The 18,058-nt window shown below is 42.5% G+C and overlaps 1 protein-coding gene, 7 non-coding genes and 1 pseudogene across 8 annotated transcripts; all 9 read left to right on the top strand.

Annotated features, from left to right (window-relative positions):
• The first annotated feature begins 977 nt into the window (after positions 1–977).
• On the top strand, positions 978–1,193 carry LOC129847121 (small nucleolar RNA U3). The gene has a single exon (XR_008758382.1). It is a non-coding gene; the product is annotated as a small nucleolar RNA U3 (small nucleolar RNA).
• A 513-nt stretch (positions 1,194–1,706) lies between these two features.
• On the top strand, positions 1,707–1,922 carry LOC129847122 (small nucleolar RNA U3). The gene has a single exon (XR_008758383.1). It is a non-coding gene; the product is annotated as a small nucleolar RNA U3 (small nucleolar RNA).
• Positions 1,923–2,444: 522 nt separating this feature from the next.
• Positions 2,445–2,660, top strand: LOC129847129 (small nucleolar RNA U3). Its single transcript, XR_008758388.1, has one exon. It is a non-coding gene; the product is annotated as a small nucleolar RNA U3 (small nucleolar RNA).
• A 522-nt stretch (positions 2,661–3,182) lies between these two features.
• LOC129847128 (small nucleolar RNA U3) lies at positions 3,183–3,398 on the top strand. The gene has a single exon (XR_008758387.1). It is a non-coding gene; the product is annotated as a small nucleolar RNA U3 (small nucleolar RNA).
• A 522-nt stretch (positions 3,399–3,920) lies between these two features.
• LOC129847123 (small nucleolar RNA U3) lies at positions 3,921–4,136 on the top strand. Its single transcript, XR_008758384.1, has one exon. It is a non-coding gene; the product is annotated as a small nucleolar RNA U3 (small nucleolar RNA).
• Positions 4,137–4,654: 518 nt separating this feature from the next.
• LOC129847124 (small nucleolar RNA U3) lies at positions 4,655–4,855 on the top strand (annotated as a pseudogene).
• A 5,102-nt stretch (positions 4,856–9,957) lies between these two features.
• On the top strand, positions 9,958–10,173 carry LOC129847127 (small nucleolar RNA U3). The gene has a single exon (XR_008758386.1). It is a non-coding gene; the product is annotated as a small nucleolar RNA U3 (small nucleolar RNA).
• A 512-nt stretch (positions 10,174–10,685) lies between these two features.
• Positions 10,686–10,901, top strand: LOC129847126 (small nucleolar RNA U3). Its single transcript, XR_008758385.1, has one exon. It is a non-coding gene; the product is annotated as a small nucleolar RNA U3 (small nucleolar RNA).
• A 649-nt stretch (positions 10,902–11,550) lies between these two features.
• LOC129847118 (vacuolar protein sorting-associated protein 37A-like) lies at positions 11,551–18,020 on the top strand. Its single transcript, XM_055914927.1, has 9 exons — positions 11,551–12,035; positions 12,524–12,598; positions 12,911–13,028; positions 13,268–13,368; positions 13,665–13,866; positions 14,289–14,359; positions 16,368–16,495; positions 17,425–17,483; positions 17,916–18,020. Exons 1-9 carry the CDS (start codon positions 11,926–11,928, stop codon positions 18,003–18,005), a joined length of 954 nt encoding a protein of 317 aa, XP_055770902.1. The 5' UTR covers positions 11,551–11,925; the 3' UTR covers positions 18,006–18,020.
• Positions 18,021–18,058: the final 38 nt, after the last annotated feature.

Raw genomic sequence — 18,058 nt, 5'->3', positions numbered from 1 at the left:
AGAATGGACATGCGCACTTGGGCTTTACATTTTTTCACAATTATTAACTGACATGCACCTGCAACATGAATTATATAACTTGATTTGGCAGCGCTGGGTAGCTACATTTTCAATCGTCAAATTGTATGTTTTTTTATTTTTAAAGACTGCAGTTTGTTTCAATTCGTCGTTCTAGACATTATTATGAGCGTCCTTAGCAGTCTCCTGTGGCTGCTGGTAAGTTCAGCGAAAAATGAGATGTAGCTGTTAGTTGGCTAGATATCTGTGCTACGCTAGCTAACGCAAATTCATAGCCTCCCACTGTGTCAGATAACGTTACTCAGTAAAGTTTTGCCAGGTTGACACATTAAAACGTATTTCTATAATTACGGCCGTGCACCAGCTTGTGTAGCTAGCTACGTTTAATAATGCTTCAATGAATGAGTTTTTACTTATTTTATCACATCTTTATATTAATGTTATTGTGCCGTTATTTCGCAAGCAGATCAATTTGTGGCGTAGCGCGCCATTCATTTGAAAAGTGGAACGAGAAATTCGTTCTTATGATTCCGTCAGGACAATTCTCTCCAACGCACCAGTACGCTCGTCAATCGATTCCACCATGTAAATATAATGTTTTCGAAACTTCTCGTGCAGATTTCACTATAATAAAGCGAAAAAATACACATATGTAAACACATTTTTCAATAGGGTCATGTTTTAAATTTACAAACAAGTACATCATTATATTAAGTTGACCTCCAGCTCAGCCGCAACAGTCAACAGCAAGGTATTGTGGGTACTGACATTCACATAATATTAATCAATTTTATATATTATTATAGTATTTGGCGTACATTTTATCAAAAGTATTTTGTGTGCATGAATAGGTGTATATTTACATCGGTAAATCTCGCAGACAATGCAAATTTAGATTAAACCGCTAGTGGAAATGCTTGTCCCGACATAGACTAGCCTCGCTCGCCCATGGATACATTAAGACTATACTTTCAGGGATCATTTCTATAGTTCTTGACTTGAGAAATGTGTTTCTAAAGTGTTTGGTCTCGCTACCCACGATGATGAGATGCGATATTCCCTTCTGAGCGCGAAGCGGGCTTTAAGTAATGATTCAGTTCATCCGCTTTCTGCCATTGATGACCGTTCTTTGCTTCCTTGTGGAGCATTGAGGGAGGGAATATGATCAGAGTGGTTAGCTCTAAATATTGTCAATATTAACTTCTGTGGTACATATATTGTAGTTGAGGTTATTAAATATGTTATTACCATAACACAGTTTCAAAACTGTTCTTGTTGTCAGCCTTGCTATGACGTTGTATAGGAGATATGTGATTTTAATACAGTCTGAACTCTACCTTTTCAATTACATTTGATTTCAACGTTTGATTTTCTTGTATTTTCTCTATTGTAGGCCATTGACTTTTTCAGCCAATGCCAGTCCCATAACAACTGCAATGAGTACCTTCTGGCACCTCCCTCATTTGCAAAGTTCTATTGTGGAGCAACTTGAAAATGTATTTTGTGAAGCTTTCTTGGGCATAAAACACGACAATAACTGATTCCATATGTGACCTATTGATGAAAAGTAGCCCGATAAGCTTCATTTCGGCCACGTGGTCCTATAGTGTGCTCTTTGTACGGTGGGAAACCGTTAGTGAAAATAACAGCTCCGATATACGCTAGCCTCGCTCGCCCCATTTTCAATTAAGACTATACTTTCAGGGATCATTTCTATAGTTCTTGACTTGAGAAATGTGTTTTTAAAGTGTTTGGTCTCGCTACCCACGATGATGAGATGCGATATTCCCTTCTGAGCGCGAAGCGGGCTTTGAGTAATGATTCAGTTCATCCGCTTTCTGCCATTGATGACCGTTCTTTGCTTCCTTGTGGAGCATTGAGGGAGGGAATATGATCAGAGTGGTTAGCTCTAAATATTGTCAATATTAACATGTACCAAACTTGTCCTCTAGGTCAGGTTAATACATGGTTTATCACATTAACAGTTGGTTTCAATACTGTTTAATGTTCTTGTTGTCAGCCTTGCTATGACGTTGTATAGGAGATATGTGATGTTGATACAGTCAGAACTCTACCTTTTCAATTACATTTGATTTCAACGTTTGATTTTCTTGTATTTTCTCTATTGTAGGCCATTGACTTTTTCAGCCAATGCCAGTCCCATAACAACTGCAATGAGTACCTTCTGGCACCTCCCTCATTTGCAAAGTTCTATTGTGGAGCAACTTGAAAATGTATTTTGTGAAGCTTTCTTGGGCATAAAACACGACAATAACTGATTCCATATGTGACCTATTGATGAAAGTAGCCCGATTAAGCATGATTTCGGCCACGTGGTCCTATCGTGTGCTCTTTGTACGGTGGGAAACCGTTAGTGAAAATAACAGCTCCAACATAGGCTAGCCTGGCTCGCCCTCAACTTATTTAAGACTATACTTTCAGGGATCATTTCTATAGTTCTTGACTTGAGAAATGTGTTTTTAAAGTGTTTGGTCTCGCTACCCACGATGATGAGATGCGATATTCCCTTCTGAGCGCGAAGCGGGCTTTGAGTAATGATTCAGTTCATCCGCTTTCTGCCATTGATGACCGTTCTTTGCTTCCTTGTGGAGCATTGAGGGAGGGAATATGATCAGAGTGGTTAGCTCTAAATATTGTCAATATTAACATGTACCAAACTTGTCCTCTAGGTCAGGTTAATACATGGTTTATCACATTAACAGTTGGTTTCAATACTGTTTAATGTTCTTGTTGTCAGCCTTGCTATGACGTTGTATAGGAGATATGTGATGTTGATACAGTCAGAACTCTACCTTTTCAATTACATTTGATTTCAACGTTTGATTTTCTTGTATTTTCTCTATTGTAGGCCATTGACTTTTTCAGCCAATGCCAGTCCCATAACAACTGCAATGAGTACCTTCTGGCACCTCCCTCATTTGCAAAGTTCTATTGTGGAGCAACTTGAAAATGTATTTTGTGAAGCTTTCTTGGGCATAAAACACGACAATAACTGATTCCATATGTGACCTATTGATGAAAGTAGCCCGATTAAGCATGATTTCGGCCACGTGGTCCTATCGTGTGCTCTTTGTACGGTGGGAAACCGTTAGTGAAAATAACAGCTCCAACATAGGCTAGCCTGGCTCGCCCTCAACTTATTTAAGACTATACTTTCAGGGATCATTTCTATAGTTCTTGACTTGAGAAATGTGTTTCTAAAGTGTTTGGTCTCGCTACCCACGATGATGAGATGCGATATTCCCTTCTGAGCGCGAAGCGGGCTTTGAGTAATGATTCAGTTCATCCGCTTTCTGCCATTGATGACCGTTCTTTGCTTCCTTGTGGAGCATTGAGGGAGGGAATATGATCAGAGTGGTTAGCTCTAAATATTGTCAAAATTAACATGTACCAAACTTGTCCTCTAGGTCAGGTTAATACATGGTTTATCACATTAACAGTTGGTTTCAATACTGTTTAATGTTCTTGTTGTCAGCCTTGCAATGACGTTGTATAGGAGATATGTGATATTGATACAGTCAGAACTCTACCTTTTCAATTACATTTGATTTCAACGTTTGATTTTCTTGTATTTTCTCTATTGTAGGCCATTGACTTTTTCAGCCAATGCCAGTCCCATAACAACTGCAATGAGTACCTTCTGGCACCTCCCTCATTTGCAAAGTTCTATTGTGGAGCAACTTGAAAATGTATTTTGTGAAGCTTTCTTGGGCATAAAACACGACAATAACTGATTCCATATGTGACCTATTGATGAAAGTAGCCCGATTAAGCATGATTTCGGCCACGTGGTCCTATCGTGTGCTCTTTGTACGGTGGGAAACCGTTAGTGAAAATAACAGCTCCAACATAGGCTAGCCTCGCTCGCCCTCAACTTATTTAAGACTATACTTTCAGGGATCAATTCTATAGTTCTTGACTTGAGAAATGTGTTTCTAAAGTGTTTGGTCTCGCTACCCACGATGATGAGATGCGATATTCCCTTCTGAGCGCGAAGCGGGCTTTGAGTAATGATTCAGTTCATCCGCTTTCTGCCATTGATGACCGTTCTTTGCTTCCTTGTGGAGCATTGAGGGAGGGAATATGATCAGAGTGGTTAGCTCTAAATAGTGTTAAATATCGAATGATTCATTAGTTTTACACTTTGGCAACACTTCTGGATGTCAGTAATTAATTCATGAAAATAGTTTAACTGGCTTCAAAGCTGTTTAATGTCCAACGTGGTAATGCATTTTTTTACCTTTTAACTAGGCAAGCCAGTTAAGATCAAATTCGTATTTACGATCACGGCCTACCCGGTCAAACCCTTCCCTACCCGGTCAAACCCTTCCCGAACCCGGACGACGCTGGGCCAATTGTGCGCCGCCCTATGGGACTCCCGAACACGGCCGGTTGCTACAGCCCGGGATCGAACCAGTGACTAGTGCAACTAGTGACACCTCCAGCACTGAGATGGTGTGCCTAAGACTGCTGAGCCACGCGGGAGCCCAAGGAAATCAAAATAGGAAATGTAGTACAAAGCAATCTCTATTCATCATACCAATCCAGTCAGAACTCAAATTGTTCAATTACGTGTTATATCTAAATTGTATTTTCTCTATTGTGGGTCACTGACGTGTTCAACCAATGGGATAATTTTTATAGTTCTTGACTTGAGAAATGTGTTTCTAAGGTGTTTGGTCTCGCTACCCACGATGATGAGATGCGATATTCCCCTCTGAGCGCGAAGTGGGCTTTGAGTAATGATTCAGTTCATCCGCTTTCTGCCATTGATGACCGTTCTTTGCTTCCTTGTGGAGCATATGATCGTGATGGGCATTCCGACTCTTTTCAGTGAGCCTGCTTGTCCGTCTCAGCTCACCAAAAAGATCCGGCTCTTTTGGCTCCCAAGCTGCTCTTTAAAAAAATATGGTTTGTATTTTTCAAGTCAAACGGTTTGCGATAGTTTGACTATGATTGGTGTTAAAACAATTCTAATTAAATTATTAAATGAAATCATACTCTACCTTAACCACAATGTATTTAAAATGCATTGGTTTGTTATGAAAAAGAATGCTATTAAACATTTGCTTTTAAAGTATAACTTTTTGATGTATATAAACAAAGTGCCTATAAATCTGACCGTTCAAAACTAATACCATCTGAACAGCATAATAGAATATTGCACCATATCAAAGAAAAATAAATAACAATTTGCAAAACTGCAGCATCCCACAAATTGAATGTAAAAAAGAAGGATGCTATTACACATGTGCATTTAAAGTATAACTTTTTTAATGTATATAAACAAAGAGCATATACATTTAACAATTTAAAACAAATACAATCTGAACAACATAATAATAGAATATTGCACCATATCAAAGAAAAATAAATAACGTGCAAAACTGCATCATCCCACTTAAAACATGAATGTAACGCTCGTCGTTGGAATGAGGAGGACCAATGCGCAGCATGGTAAGTATCCATTTTAGTAAGAATACTAGAACAATGAACAAAAACAATACCCCGATAAACGACCGAGACAGTTCCGTATGGTGAAACACAGACACAGAAAATAACCACCCACAAAACACAAAGAAAAACAGGCTACATAAATATGGCTACCAATCAGAGACAACGACTGACACCTGCCTCTGATTGGGAACCATACTAGGCCAAACACAGAAATAGACAACCTAGACATACAACATAGAATGCCCACCCACATCACACCCTGACCAAACAAAACATAGAAACATACAAAGCAATCTATGGTCAGGGCGTGACAATGAAACTGGTCCCTCTTTTCTCTCTACTTTATTGCCATGTTATAACCAGCAGCACACAGCAATGCTGACCATATTTGCATTTATGAGAGATTTGCATTCAGAAATCCAAGCTGCCTCACTTTCGAGCGGCTGATGCGGTTTCTTCTCTCAGTAATTATTTGTCACATTTTCGAGAAGACCCTCTCAGAGGGAACTGATGTGGCCACTATGCAGAGTCTCCCTGTCATGACTTTAGTAAGCCATGGGTAGACAGAGGCCTTGTTCTTCCACCAGCTCAGAGGATCTGCAGATCTTTTGAGGAGGGGCTCCTCCAAATAGGATCGGACCTCCATTATGGCATCTGCTGATTGATTCCTTCGTGCTGCATCCCCAGTTGCTCTCTCGTCAAACAGCATCCAAACAGCAGACGTTTGTGGCACTACTGGTGGTGCTTCTGCTCCATCTGATCCCTCTTCTTCCTGTTGCCCTGGTGCCTGAGCCAGCTGACTGCTGGGGCTGTCCCTCCCTGCTGCTGAGGTTATTCTTTGAAGAGCCTCATCAATCGCTCTGGCATCACTGAGATTGTCTACATTATTAAAATGCATCCATTTCATTTTCATTTCATTTAAGTCATTTAGCAGACGCTCTTATCCAGAGCGACTTACAAATTGGTGCGTTCACCTTATGACATCCAGTGGAACAGCCACTTTACAATAGTGCATCTAAATCTTTTAAGGGGAGAGGGGGGGGGGGGGTCAGAAGGATTACTTTATCCTATCCTAGGTATTCCTTAAAGATGTGGGGTTTCAGGTGTCTCCGGAAGGTGGTGATTGACTCCGCTGTCCTGGCGTCGTGGGGAAGTTTGTTCCACCATTGGGGTGCCAGAGCAGCGAACAGTTTTGACTGGGCTGAGCGGGAACTGTACTTCCTCAGTGGTGGAGAGGCGAGCAGGCCAGAGGTGGATGAACGCTGTGCCCTTGTTTGGGTGTAGGGCCTGATCAGAGCCTGAAGGTACTGAGGTGCCGTTCCCCTCACAGCTCCGTAGACAAGCACCATGGTCTTGTAGCGGATGCGAGCTTCAACTGGAAGCCAGTGGAGAGAGCGGAGGAGCGGGGTGACGTGAGAGAACTTGGGAAGGTTGAACACCAGTCGGGCTGCGGCGTTCTGGATGAGTTGTAGGGGTTTAATGGCACAGGCAGGGAGCCCAGCCAACAGCGAGTTGCAGTAATCCAGACGGGAGATGACAAGTGCCTAGATTAGGACCTGCGCCGCTTCCTGTGTGAGGCAGGGTCGTACTCTGCGGATGTTGTAGAGCATGAACCTACAGGAACGGGCCACCGCCTTGATGTCCAAATGCTACTGTGCTTCCGACTCATTTTCCAGCTGTTGTTTTCACAGCTGTCCTTCCTCTCTCTCCTCGGCTGCTAAGTGTGTGACTGTGAGTGAGTTGGCTCGGCCCTCCCTTACGCATCTTTGGTTGACGCTGCGTGTCTGATTGACAGGAACAACAGATGAGGCTGTTAGTCTGAGCAGACAGAATGAATGTGTGCGCTTGAGCAGTTAGGCCTATATTATTTTATTAGTGGTTATAGTTAACTCTTCATTTAAATATTTTATTTATTAATATCTTAATTTTTATAAATAGATTTGGCTCTTCTGATATGCGAGCCGGCTCCCAACGTTCACCTACAAAAGCTGGCTCTTAGAGCCAACTAGTTCGTGAATGACACATTACCAGAATATGAACAGAGTGGTGTACTCTTAATCTTGTTAAAGTGAAAATTAAACAAACATTTCATAGTATTACATTGATGCAATAGTTTAATAATGTCATTTCAGCGCTGTTATTCATCTTTGATGTTGCGCTGGAAAAAGACAGATCATCTATTTCCATTCATCATATCAATGATGTCCACAATGCCAACTTTTCAGCTGCAGTACAACTCTACTGAACAAAAATATAAACAACATGTGAAGTGTTGATCCCATGTTTCATGAGCTGATATAAAAGATCCCAGAAATGTTCCATATGCACCAAAATCTTATTTCTCCTAAATTTTGTGCACTAATTTGTTTAAATCCCTATTAGTGAGCATTTCTCATTTGCCAAGCGAGTCCATCCACCTGACAGGTGTGGCATATCAAGAAGCTGATTAAACAGCATGATCCTTACATCTTGTGGTGGGGACAATAAAAGGACACTCTACAACGTGCAGTTTTGTCCCACAACACAATGCCGCAGATGTCTCAAGTTTTGAGGGAGCATGCAATTGTCTTGCTGACTGCAGGAATGTCCACCAGAGCTCTTGCCAGAGAATTGAATGTTCATTTCTCTACCATAAGCCACCTCCAACGTTGTTTGACAGAATTTGGCAGTACGTCCAAACGGCCTCACAACCGCAGACCAGGTGTAACCACGCCAGCCCAGGACCTCCACATCTGGCTTCTTCACCTGCGGGATCATCTGAGACCAGCCACCCAGACAGCTGATGAAATTGAGGAGTATTTCTGTCTGTAAAAAAGCCCTTTTGTGGTGAAAACTTGTTCTGATTGGCTGGGCCTGGCTCCCCAGTGGGTGGGCCCATGCTCAGTCAAATCAAATTGTATTGGTCACATACACATATTTAGCAGATGTTATTGCAGGTGTAACGAAATGCTTGTGTTCCTAGCTCCAACAGTGCAGTAGTATCTAACAATTCACAACAATACACACATCTGAAAGTAAAAGAATGGAATTAAGAAATATTAGGACGAGCAATGTCGGGAGGGGCATTGACTAAAATACAGTAGAATAGAATACAGTATATACATATGAGATGAGTAAAGAAGTATTCAAACATTATTAAAGTGACTCCATGTCTATGTATATAGGGCAGCAGCCTCTAAGGTGCAGGGTTGAGTAATCGGGTGGTAACCTGGTAGTGATGGCTATTTAACAGTCTGATGGCCTTGAGATAGAAGCTGCTTTTCAGTCTCTCGGTCCCAGCTTTGATGCACCTGTACTGACCTCGCCTTCTGGATGATAGCGGGGTGAACAGGCAGTGCCTCGGGTGGTTGATGCCCTTGATGATCTTTTTGGCCTTCCTGTGACATCAGGTCTATGGAGGGCAGGCAGTGCGACCGTAGTGATGCGTTGTGCAGACCGCACCACCCTCTGGAGGGCCCTGCGTGTTGCGGGCGGTGCAGTTGTGCACCGCCGTACCAGGCGGTGATACAGCCGGATGCTCTCAATTGTGCATCTGTAAATGTTTGTGAGGGTCTTAGGGCGCCAAGCCGAATTGCTGTTGCGCCTTCTTCACCATGCTGTCTGTGTGGGTGGACCATTTCAGATTGTCAGTGATGTGTATTACGAGGAACTTGACGCTTTCCACCTTCTCCACTGCGGTCCTATCGATGTAGATAGGGGAATGCTCCTTCTGCTGTTTCCTGAAGTCCACGATCAGCTCCTTCGTTTTGTTGACGTTGAGGGAGAGGGTATTTTCCAGGCACCACTCCGCCAGGGCCCTCACCTCCTTTCTGTAGGGTGTCTCATCATTGTTGGTATTCAGGCCTACTACTGTTGTGTCATCTGCAAACTTGATGAATGAGTTGGAGGCGTGCGTGATCACGCAGTCATAGGGGGAACAGGGAGTACAAGAGGGGGTTGAGAAGGCACCTTTGTCATGTGAAATGCATTGGTTATGGCGTAATTTATTTATTTCAATTGAACGATTTCCTTATATGAACTATCACAGTAAACTAGTTTAAATTGTTCTAGTTACGTTTATATTTGTGTTCAATATAAAACAAGAATTATATTATCTAACGTATACCACAGGGTTTTTCAGCCAATGGTCATAGTCGCCCAAAAGCTGACCAGCCTCTGGTAGGTACCTCCCATTTTTTAATTTTAGGAAACTAGAGAATGTATTCTGTGAATCTGGGACATGTGTGCTTTTTGTGAGCCAGTAAATTATATGATATGATTATGAACTGTTACTTTCATTTAATACAATGTGATACCTGAAGAAAAAAAAGTCAGTAAGGCTGCTGCCACGTGCTGCTGTATCGCGCTCTGTTTACAGTGAGAAGCGACTGTAGGTAGTGACAGTGAGGGAGGGAGCTGTGAAACCGGCAGTCAGAATGATTGCGCCAACATGGCCTACCGTTGCTCGCACGTTTTGAACTTAAGACTATACTTTCAGGGATCATTTCTATAGTTCTTGACTTGAGAAATGTGTTTCTAAAGTGTTTGGTCTCGCTACCCACGATGATGAGATGCGATATTCCCTTCTGAGCGCGAAGCGGGCTTTGAGTAATGATTCAGTTCATCCGCTTTCTGCCATTGATGACCGTTCTTTGCTTCCTTGTGGAGCATTGAGGGAGGGAATATGATCAGAGTGGTTAGCTCTAAATATTGTCAATATTAACTTATACCAAACTTGTCCTATAGTTAAGGTTAATACATTGTTTATCACAGTAACAGTTGGTTTCAATACTGTTTAATGTTCTTGTTGTCAGCCTTGCTATGACGTTGTATAGGAGATATGTGATGTTAATACAGTCAGAACTCTACCTTTTCAATTACATTTGATTTCTACATTTGATTTTCTCTATTGTAGGCCATTGACTTTTTCAGCCAATGCCAGTCCCATAACAACTGCAATGAGTACCTTCTGGCACCTCCCTCATTTGCAAAGTTCTATTGTGGAGCAACTTGAAAATGTATTTTGTGAAGCTTTCTTGGGCATAAAACACGACAATAACTGATTCCATATGTGACCTATTGATGAAAAGTAGCCCGATAAGCTTCATTTCGGCCACGTGGTCCTATAGTGTGCTCTTTGTACGGTGGGAAACCGTTAGTGAAAATAACAGCTCCGATATACGCTAGCCTCGCTCGCCCCATTTTCAATTAAGACTATACTTTCAGGGATCATTTCTATAGTTCTTGACTTGAGAAATGTGTTTCTAAAGTGTTTGGTCTCGCTACCCACGATGATGAGATGCGATATTCCCTTCTGAGCGCGAAGCGGGCTTTGAGTAATGATTCAGTTCATCCGCTTTCTGCCATTGATGACCGTTCTTTGCTTCCTTGTGGAGCATTGAGGGAGGGAATATGATCAGAGTGGTTAGCTCTAAATATTGTCAATATTAACATGTATGAATCATGTCCTCTAGTTCAGGTTAATACATGGTTTATCACAGTAACAGTTTCAATACTGTTTAATGTTCTTGTTGTCAGCCTTGCTATGACGTTGTATAGGAGATATGTGATTTTAATACAGTCAGAACTCTACCTTCTGTGTAAATAAAACAAGAACACTGATAACAACCAGTGTGTATAGATTATATGTAATGTCAATAGTAGGTGGCATAATAACGGTTATGTGCCGGCTGTTATCATAGTATTTACTTTATCATTAGGCTTATATAAGAGTGAACACATGCAATGTATTCTTTCACTAGGTCATGATAAAGTAATGTTAACTTAATTAGAGGTGCAGTTCTTAAATCTTCTAGAGTATTTTTTCCCCCATTGCCCAATCGATGTTCTTTGTAGTGACAGTAGAAACCATAGGAATGCTGTGGTACAAACTGTAAAACATACGGTGACGTCACTGAAGTATGCGCATTGACCTCTCAACTCCAGATGCGGAGAATGTAAAAAAAAACATTACAATTATGTTACATTTGCATAAATAATGTTCTTCCTTTTAAACATATGTCTCATGTATAGTTACTTTTTTTCACAAAAATACTTGTCAATTTACCTTCCTGGTTTCTTCGTGTACAGTGAGGTAGTACGCAAACTACTTAATCATGCTCGTACACAACGAGGGTTGTTGTCTTCCTATTATCCGTTTGTGTGCTCGGTAGCTACTAAGCTTACCAAGAATGACAGTGCCAATTTTGGATAAATGCTTCAAGCGGAGAAACTGAATAGTTATTTTTTACGACCATCTAAAATATGCCAACCCGAGTTATCGCTGTGCAAGTAGCTAGAAGGTACAGGTTAGCGAACATTGGCTACATCTCGACGGGGTTTTCTCCTTCCCTTGTCTGTCTCGTCTGTTCTTGTTGAGGCTGGATAGTGATTTAGTAATTCATTAGCTAGCTAGTCATTAAGTTCAAGCTCGTGCCCAGCCAGAATAGGATGAACTGGCTTTTCCCCTTATCCAAGGGTTCCGGACCTCTCCCACCTCTAAATAGCTTGCAGCAACAAAGACAACGGCAGATCGAGTCTCTCAAAGCTGCCCACTCCAGGTAAATCAACATCACGTACTAGCAATGCTAACTAGCTAGTTATGGCTAATCCGTGGCTTGTCAGCCTTGATATCTAGCTAAAGTATTTGCTACTATTTAAAGCGTTGTCACAAGGTGTAATTAGTGTGTATCGTGCGATGTCTAGCTAGCTAGCTGACGTTATTCCCCCTCATCGCAACACCGACAGTTGATGGGACTAGGTCAGATTAAAGTATTATGTATTGTTTACAAGTAACATTAGAGAGAGATGCCTCTCAGCTCTCTTCTAGATATTCAGCCTAACTTTATAGGTGACATAATTGTAACGTTATGTAACTAATATGAACAATATGTCTAATGTATAACGTGTATGTCACTATCTTTTTCAATATTCTAGCTAGCTAAATACGTTTTGGATTGACGTGTTGGCACCTTTCAAAGTATTGTGTGTAAGGTGGATAAACTGGTTTGTATCTAACGTTATACGTTTCGGTTTTCTTCTCCTACAGCTTAGCAGAGATCCAGAAAGATGTGGAGTACAGAATCCCTTTCACAGTCAACAACTCAACCATCAGCGTCAACATGTGAGTGAGCTGCACGTTTACAGAGTTAGCATTAACAGATGCATACATGTTTACGTTTTAGCATCAACAAATGAGCATGTTGTCCTATCAGTGTCAACATGTATGTAAACCCCAATAGCTCATCCTGCCATTGGTTTACAGTAGAGCTAGGTTAATCTTACATTTACCTGGCTATGTCTGACTTGTTGATTATTTCTTGCAGGATCAATAGGACTCAAACCCTCAGAACTCATAGGCTACTATCACTTTCAATGACCTCTCTCTCTACCTTTCTCCCCCCTATCTCCCTCTTCTCTTTCTCATCCTCTGCAGCTTGCTTCCGCCTCAGTTTCCCCAGGAGAAACCAGTAGTCAGTGTGTACCCTCCAGTAGGACATCACCTGGTAGACAGCAACAATGGCACCATGGTTACCAGCCCCCTCATTACCAATGTAAGTACTTCTCAACTAGATCTGATGTTATTTAGGTCTACGTCAACAATACAAGAGACAAGGGTAGCAAAATCTGTGGTGATCTGAATGGTAACCATTTTATGTTTTTCTCTAGGTATTTATACTTGTTTCGGTACTAGTTCATTGTCTGTATAAGGGCAGGTGTTGACATGGAGGCAAATATCTGGTATTCATGTGCTTGTCATGAAGCTAACAGGCCTATGTTAATTTGTTCTCAGTTTGGAATGCACTCAGATCTGGGCAAAGTCATCCAGAGTCTCCTGGATGAGTTCTGGAAGAGTCCACCGGTCCTGACGTCTGGCCCCACCGGCTTCCCTTAGTCAGTACCACACACACACATAACATGTCATCATGTAATTTTGTTGGCCGTTGAAGGCAAATTATTTGGGTTGCATGTAATATGCAATGAAAGGACGATCAAAAGGTGTAAAAAGTCACATGAGACGGCCATAATAACTGCCATAGCTTTACAGTGAAGGATACAAGGAGGCAGAAAGACTAGCTCAGTGACTAGTGTCATTTACCTGAGTACAGTTTCTTCAGAAAGGGAACCCAGTCTCATCAGCTTTCTGTTTCTCCCATCTTTCCTCCCTGCCATCTCTCTCTGTGGTGCAGTAACATGTACAAGCCGTCGGGAATGCCTCCCTACCCCACACAGAGCTTCCACTACGGGCTGTGCCCCGTGGGCCCCACCCCTCCTCCCATGCCCCACGCGGGTGTAGAGGGAGCTCACGGTCACTGCCCTCCCTGGGCAGCAGCCCCTGTCTACGGCCTCATCACCGACCTGCCTCTCCCTGTACCCACCGCAGACTCCCAGGTAAACGCACTACCACAGGTTCATTGAAGTGTAGTTTACCCAGTAGATATCTGGCTAATACCGACATAATACCTAAATGTATAAGTTAAGGAGACTACTTGGCATGGAGTTTAGACGCCCCAAGAGGTTTAATGTAGCAATGTTTCATCAGGACAGACTAATAGCCACATACTGACCTGTTCTTCTAGTTAGAATCATTGGGGGCATCTATTATATTATTATACTTTATTTTCAAAACACCTCACCACCACCAGCCCTAAGCACACAATACCCTAACAACTGTTGCCAGGCACTGAGGCCTGTCAGTCACCTGCGGACTAGAGCTTCTGTACTGGAGTACTGCTGTGATGGTCAAGTGCTTAGCTACTTGTTTTATGTGTTGGTTAGCTACATAAGACGTGATATCACTCTGTCTGCAACAGGCTGGGTTGAACGGCCACATGTACAAGATGCCTGAGATTCCTGAAACATTTCCTGAGCTGTCTGAAATGAGGTATGTGCATTCTGCCACTGGAGTTTAATACGTCGCCCACTTTTTGGGCCGCTGAGTCCAAATGTAACGTATGAGGACACGACTCAAATAAACGTTTAGATATAATGATATGTATATAGGTTTCAGTGGAGACTGGTGGGAGGAGCTATAGGAGGACAGGCTCATTGTAATGGCTGGAATGGTATCAAACATATGGAAACCACATATTTGACTTTGTTCCATGTATTCCATTCCAGCCATTTCAATGAGCCCGTCCTCCTATACCTCGTCCCACCAGCTTTCACGGATAGGCATGTAAATAATTGACAGCCAATGATAATCAGGGATATTCCATCTTGTTTGGACAATAAAGTTATATTGTATTCCAATTCTGAACCTTCATGTTTGGGTTCCCATCACTTAATCCCACATCAACCTACATATTAGCGTTTTCCTCTCCCGTGTTTGAGTTATTTATTTGTATTTTTACAAGTGCCAGTTTAGCCAGCCGGCTAATTTTCAACCGCAGTCTCTGGGCAGGTTATTAAAAACAATGACAATATCAATACAGACAAACAATGAGCAGTAAGCACATGCAGAGCAACATAGGACAAGCAACACGTAGCAGGCAGAAAGAGCAACATATAACAAGCAACAGGCAGACAGAGCACTGATAGAACAAGCAACATGTAGCACGCAGACAGAGCAACATATTAACAAGCAACACGTAGCACGCAGACAGAGAAACATAGAACAAGCAACACGTAGCAAGCAGACAGAGAAACATAGAACAAGCAACACGTAGCACGCAGACAGAGAAACATAGAACAAGCAACACGTAGCACGCAGACAGAGAAACATAACACAGAAAGCAACTAAACAAAATATGTAAAAGCAACAGTGTTTCCACACCACACAAGCTATAGACAACATGGAAAGAGGCAATACAAAGATAGGGATTATGTTCAAATCTGATTGACCTTTAGCCATGTCTTCATGTTTTTTTTGTGAAGATGTGATAGGTGATGCAGTTGTTTGTGTCTGATTGCAGTATGTTCCAGACATGGGAAGCTCTCACAGAGAAAGCAGATTGACTAAAGGTGCTTTTCCTTAAGGGAACTATACAGTCACCTCTCATGGCAGACCTTGTGGATCTGCTGCCATGGGTTTGGGTTTTATGTTTAACAAAGTCCTGAGTGGAGGAGCCAGGCCATTTAGGATCTTGAATACAAGACATGCATCAGTTTATTGCACAAGATTTTCCCAACTCAGGAGCTCATGCTTTTTGAGGATGTAACAGTGATGATGGCTATTGGGCTTCCTATCAAGCACTTTGAGAGCCTGTTTGTAGACAGACTGAATGGGTTTTAATGTTGTACAGCAAGCTTGGGCCCAACTAGTTAAGCAGTATGTTAAGTGGGGGAGTATCATAGATTTGAAGTACAGTTTTTCTACCTCTGTAGTTAAACAATTTTGCATGAATCGCAAATTAGCTTAGTTGAATTTCGTTATTTGAGTTACCTTGTTCACCTACTTTTTATAAGAGGTTGGAATCAAGTATGATTCCAAGGTACTTAAAATCGGATACCACGTGGAGCTTTTCCCCTGACACATCTGGCTCAGCAGCATCAGTTGTCCTCTTTGTGAGGAACATGCAGACTTTTTTTTTTTCTTCATATTGAGATGCAAACATGAGTCACTGAGCCGCTTTGTAACCTGGACCATTACAGTAGTGAGTTCTTGTGCAGCTTGTTGTTTGCTCTTTGCATGCACATATATCACTGTATCATCTGCATACATTTGAACTTCAGACCCAGTACAGACAGAAGGCAGATCATTAATGTACAGGCTGAACAGGAGGGGCCCCAGTATTGACCCTTGCGGCACGCCCACATCATAGCTGAGAGTGGGCGACAGCTCATTGCTCACTCTGACACACTGGGTTCTGCCTTCAAGGTATGATTTCATCCATCTGTCCCACCATATCCCTCTCTGACTGACTGACTGACTGTGTGTGTATTGTCCCCAGTGTGTCCCAGCTGAAGGACATGAGTGAGCAGGAGGACGTGCTGCTGGAGTTGTTTGTGTGTCTGCCCCAGCTCAAACAGGTCACCACTGACAAGGAGGAGCTGGTCAACAGCATCGTGGACATGGCCAGTGAGTCTCCCTACACACTAGTGGTGTTTGCTAAACTTGACTGGGCAGTGGGTGACACTGTATAGCCAAAGCCTTTAGTGTTTTCTTGTGACCCACCATGTACACACAAACAAATGCTAGAGCAAGGACCATGGTTATTATGAGCTTCCAGTCATGCTAACGCGAGTTAGCAACGGCTCCAGAAACGACCTACAACTCCCTTCAAACTGCACACAGAGACTTAACATTTTTTATCTATGAGTTCATCTGACTCAGTAAGGAGATGAAGCGCTACTATCCCAGAAAGCCCAAAATCACAAACTCTCCCCAGAGAGCCCAAAATCACAAACTCTCCCCAGAGAGCCCAAAATCACAAACTCTCCCCAGAGAGCCCAAAATGACAAACTCTCCCCAGAGAGCCCAAAATGACTAACTCTCCCCAGAGAGCCCAAAATCACTAACTCTCCCCAGAGAGCCCAAAATCACTAACTCTCCCCAGAGAGCCCAAAATCACTAACTCTCCCCAGAGAGCCCAAAATCACTAACTCTCCCCAGAGAGCCCAAAATCACTAACTCTCCCCAGAGAGCCCAAAATCACTAACTCTCCCCAGAGAGCCCAAAATCACTAACTCTCCCCAGAGAGCCCAAAATCACTAACTCTCCCCAGAGAGCCCAAAATCACTAACTCTCCCCAGAGAGCCCAAAATCACTAACTCTCCCCAGAGAGCCCAAAATCACTAACTCTCCCCAGAGAGCCCAAATGCTCAAACTGTCCCCAGAGAGACACTTTTGGTGTCAAGCTCGTAATCGCTATGGTTACACAGATCCTCAGTCAGTTCATGTGGGCAGGTAGTGAAATGAGTGTGTGCTAGAAAGTGGGGAAGTGTTGAAGCTGAGTTCACTGCTGCCCTGGGACACACACTGACATGTCTTGGTCATCTCTCTCCCAGAGAAGAACCTGCAGCTGGAACCTCAGCTGGAGGGGACAAGACAAGAAATGCTGTTCAAGGTGAGAATTTGTATTTTTTTTTAAGTCAGTTAAGGACAAATTCTCATTTACAATGACGGCCTAACAGGGAACAGTGGGTTTAACTGCCTTGTTCAGGGGCAGAACGTCATATGTTTACCTTGTCAGCTCGGGGATTCAATCTAGCAACCTTTTGGTTACTGGCCCAATGCTCTAACCACTAGGCTACCTGTCGTTGAATAATACACTCTCACTGGCTAATGAATGCAGAAGGTCTGTCTGTCAATATACGTTAGCAATCACACTCTACCTGTATGAATGTCTCATGACAACTGTCAGTTTGTTACTAACGTTATAGCTGATACCACCTTGTACCATTGAGCCAAGTTGAAATGTTGTTCGGGATCAGTCCTACTGCTATAGACGGTATATTGTGTTGTGAACGCTAGTTGTTCTTACTTGTTGTGTTGACAGTACGAGCAGCTAACCCAGAACAAATCGGCCTTTGAGACCAAGATGCAGAGACAGCATGACATCAGTGAGGTGAGGTGTTCCCTGCACTAAACACACACGTGATGATCAGATGTTTTCAAACCTCAAAAGTAGATCAATATTGA

The sequence above is a fragment of the Salvelinus fontinalis genome, unplaced genomic scaffold, assembly GCF_029448725.1.
Source record: "Salvelinus fontinalis isolate EN_2023a unplaced genomic scaffold, ASM2944872v1 scaffold_0713, whole genome shotgun sequence".
Taxonomy (NCBI): Eukaryota; Metazoa; Chordata; class Actinopteri; order Salmoniformes; family Salmonidae; genus Salvelinus; species Salvelinus fontinalis.
Note: the sequence above shows the minus strand (reverse complement) of the source record. Positions and strands in the feature narration are given on the sequence as shown.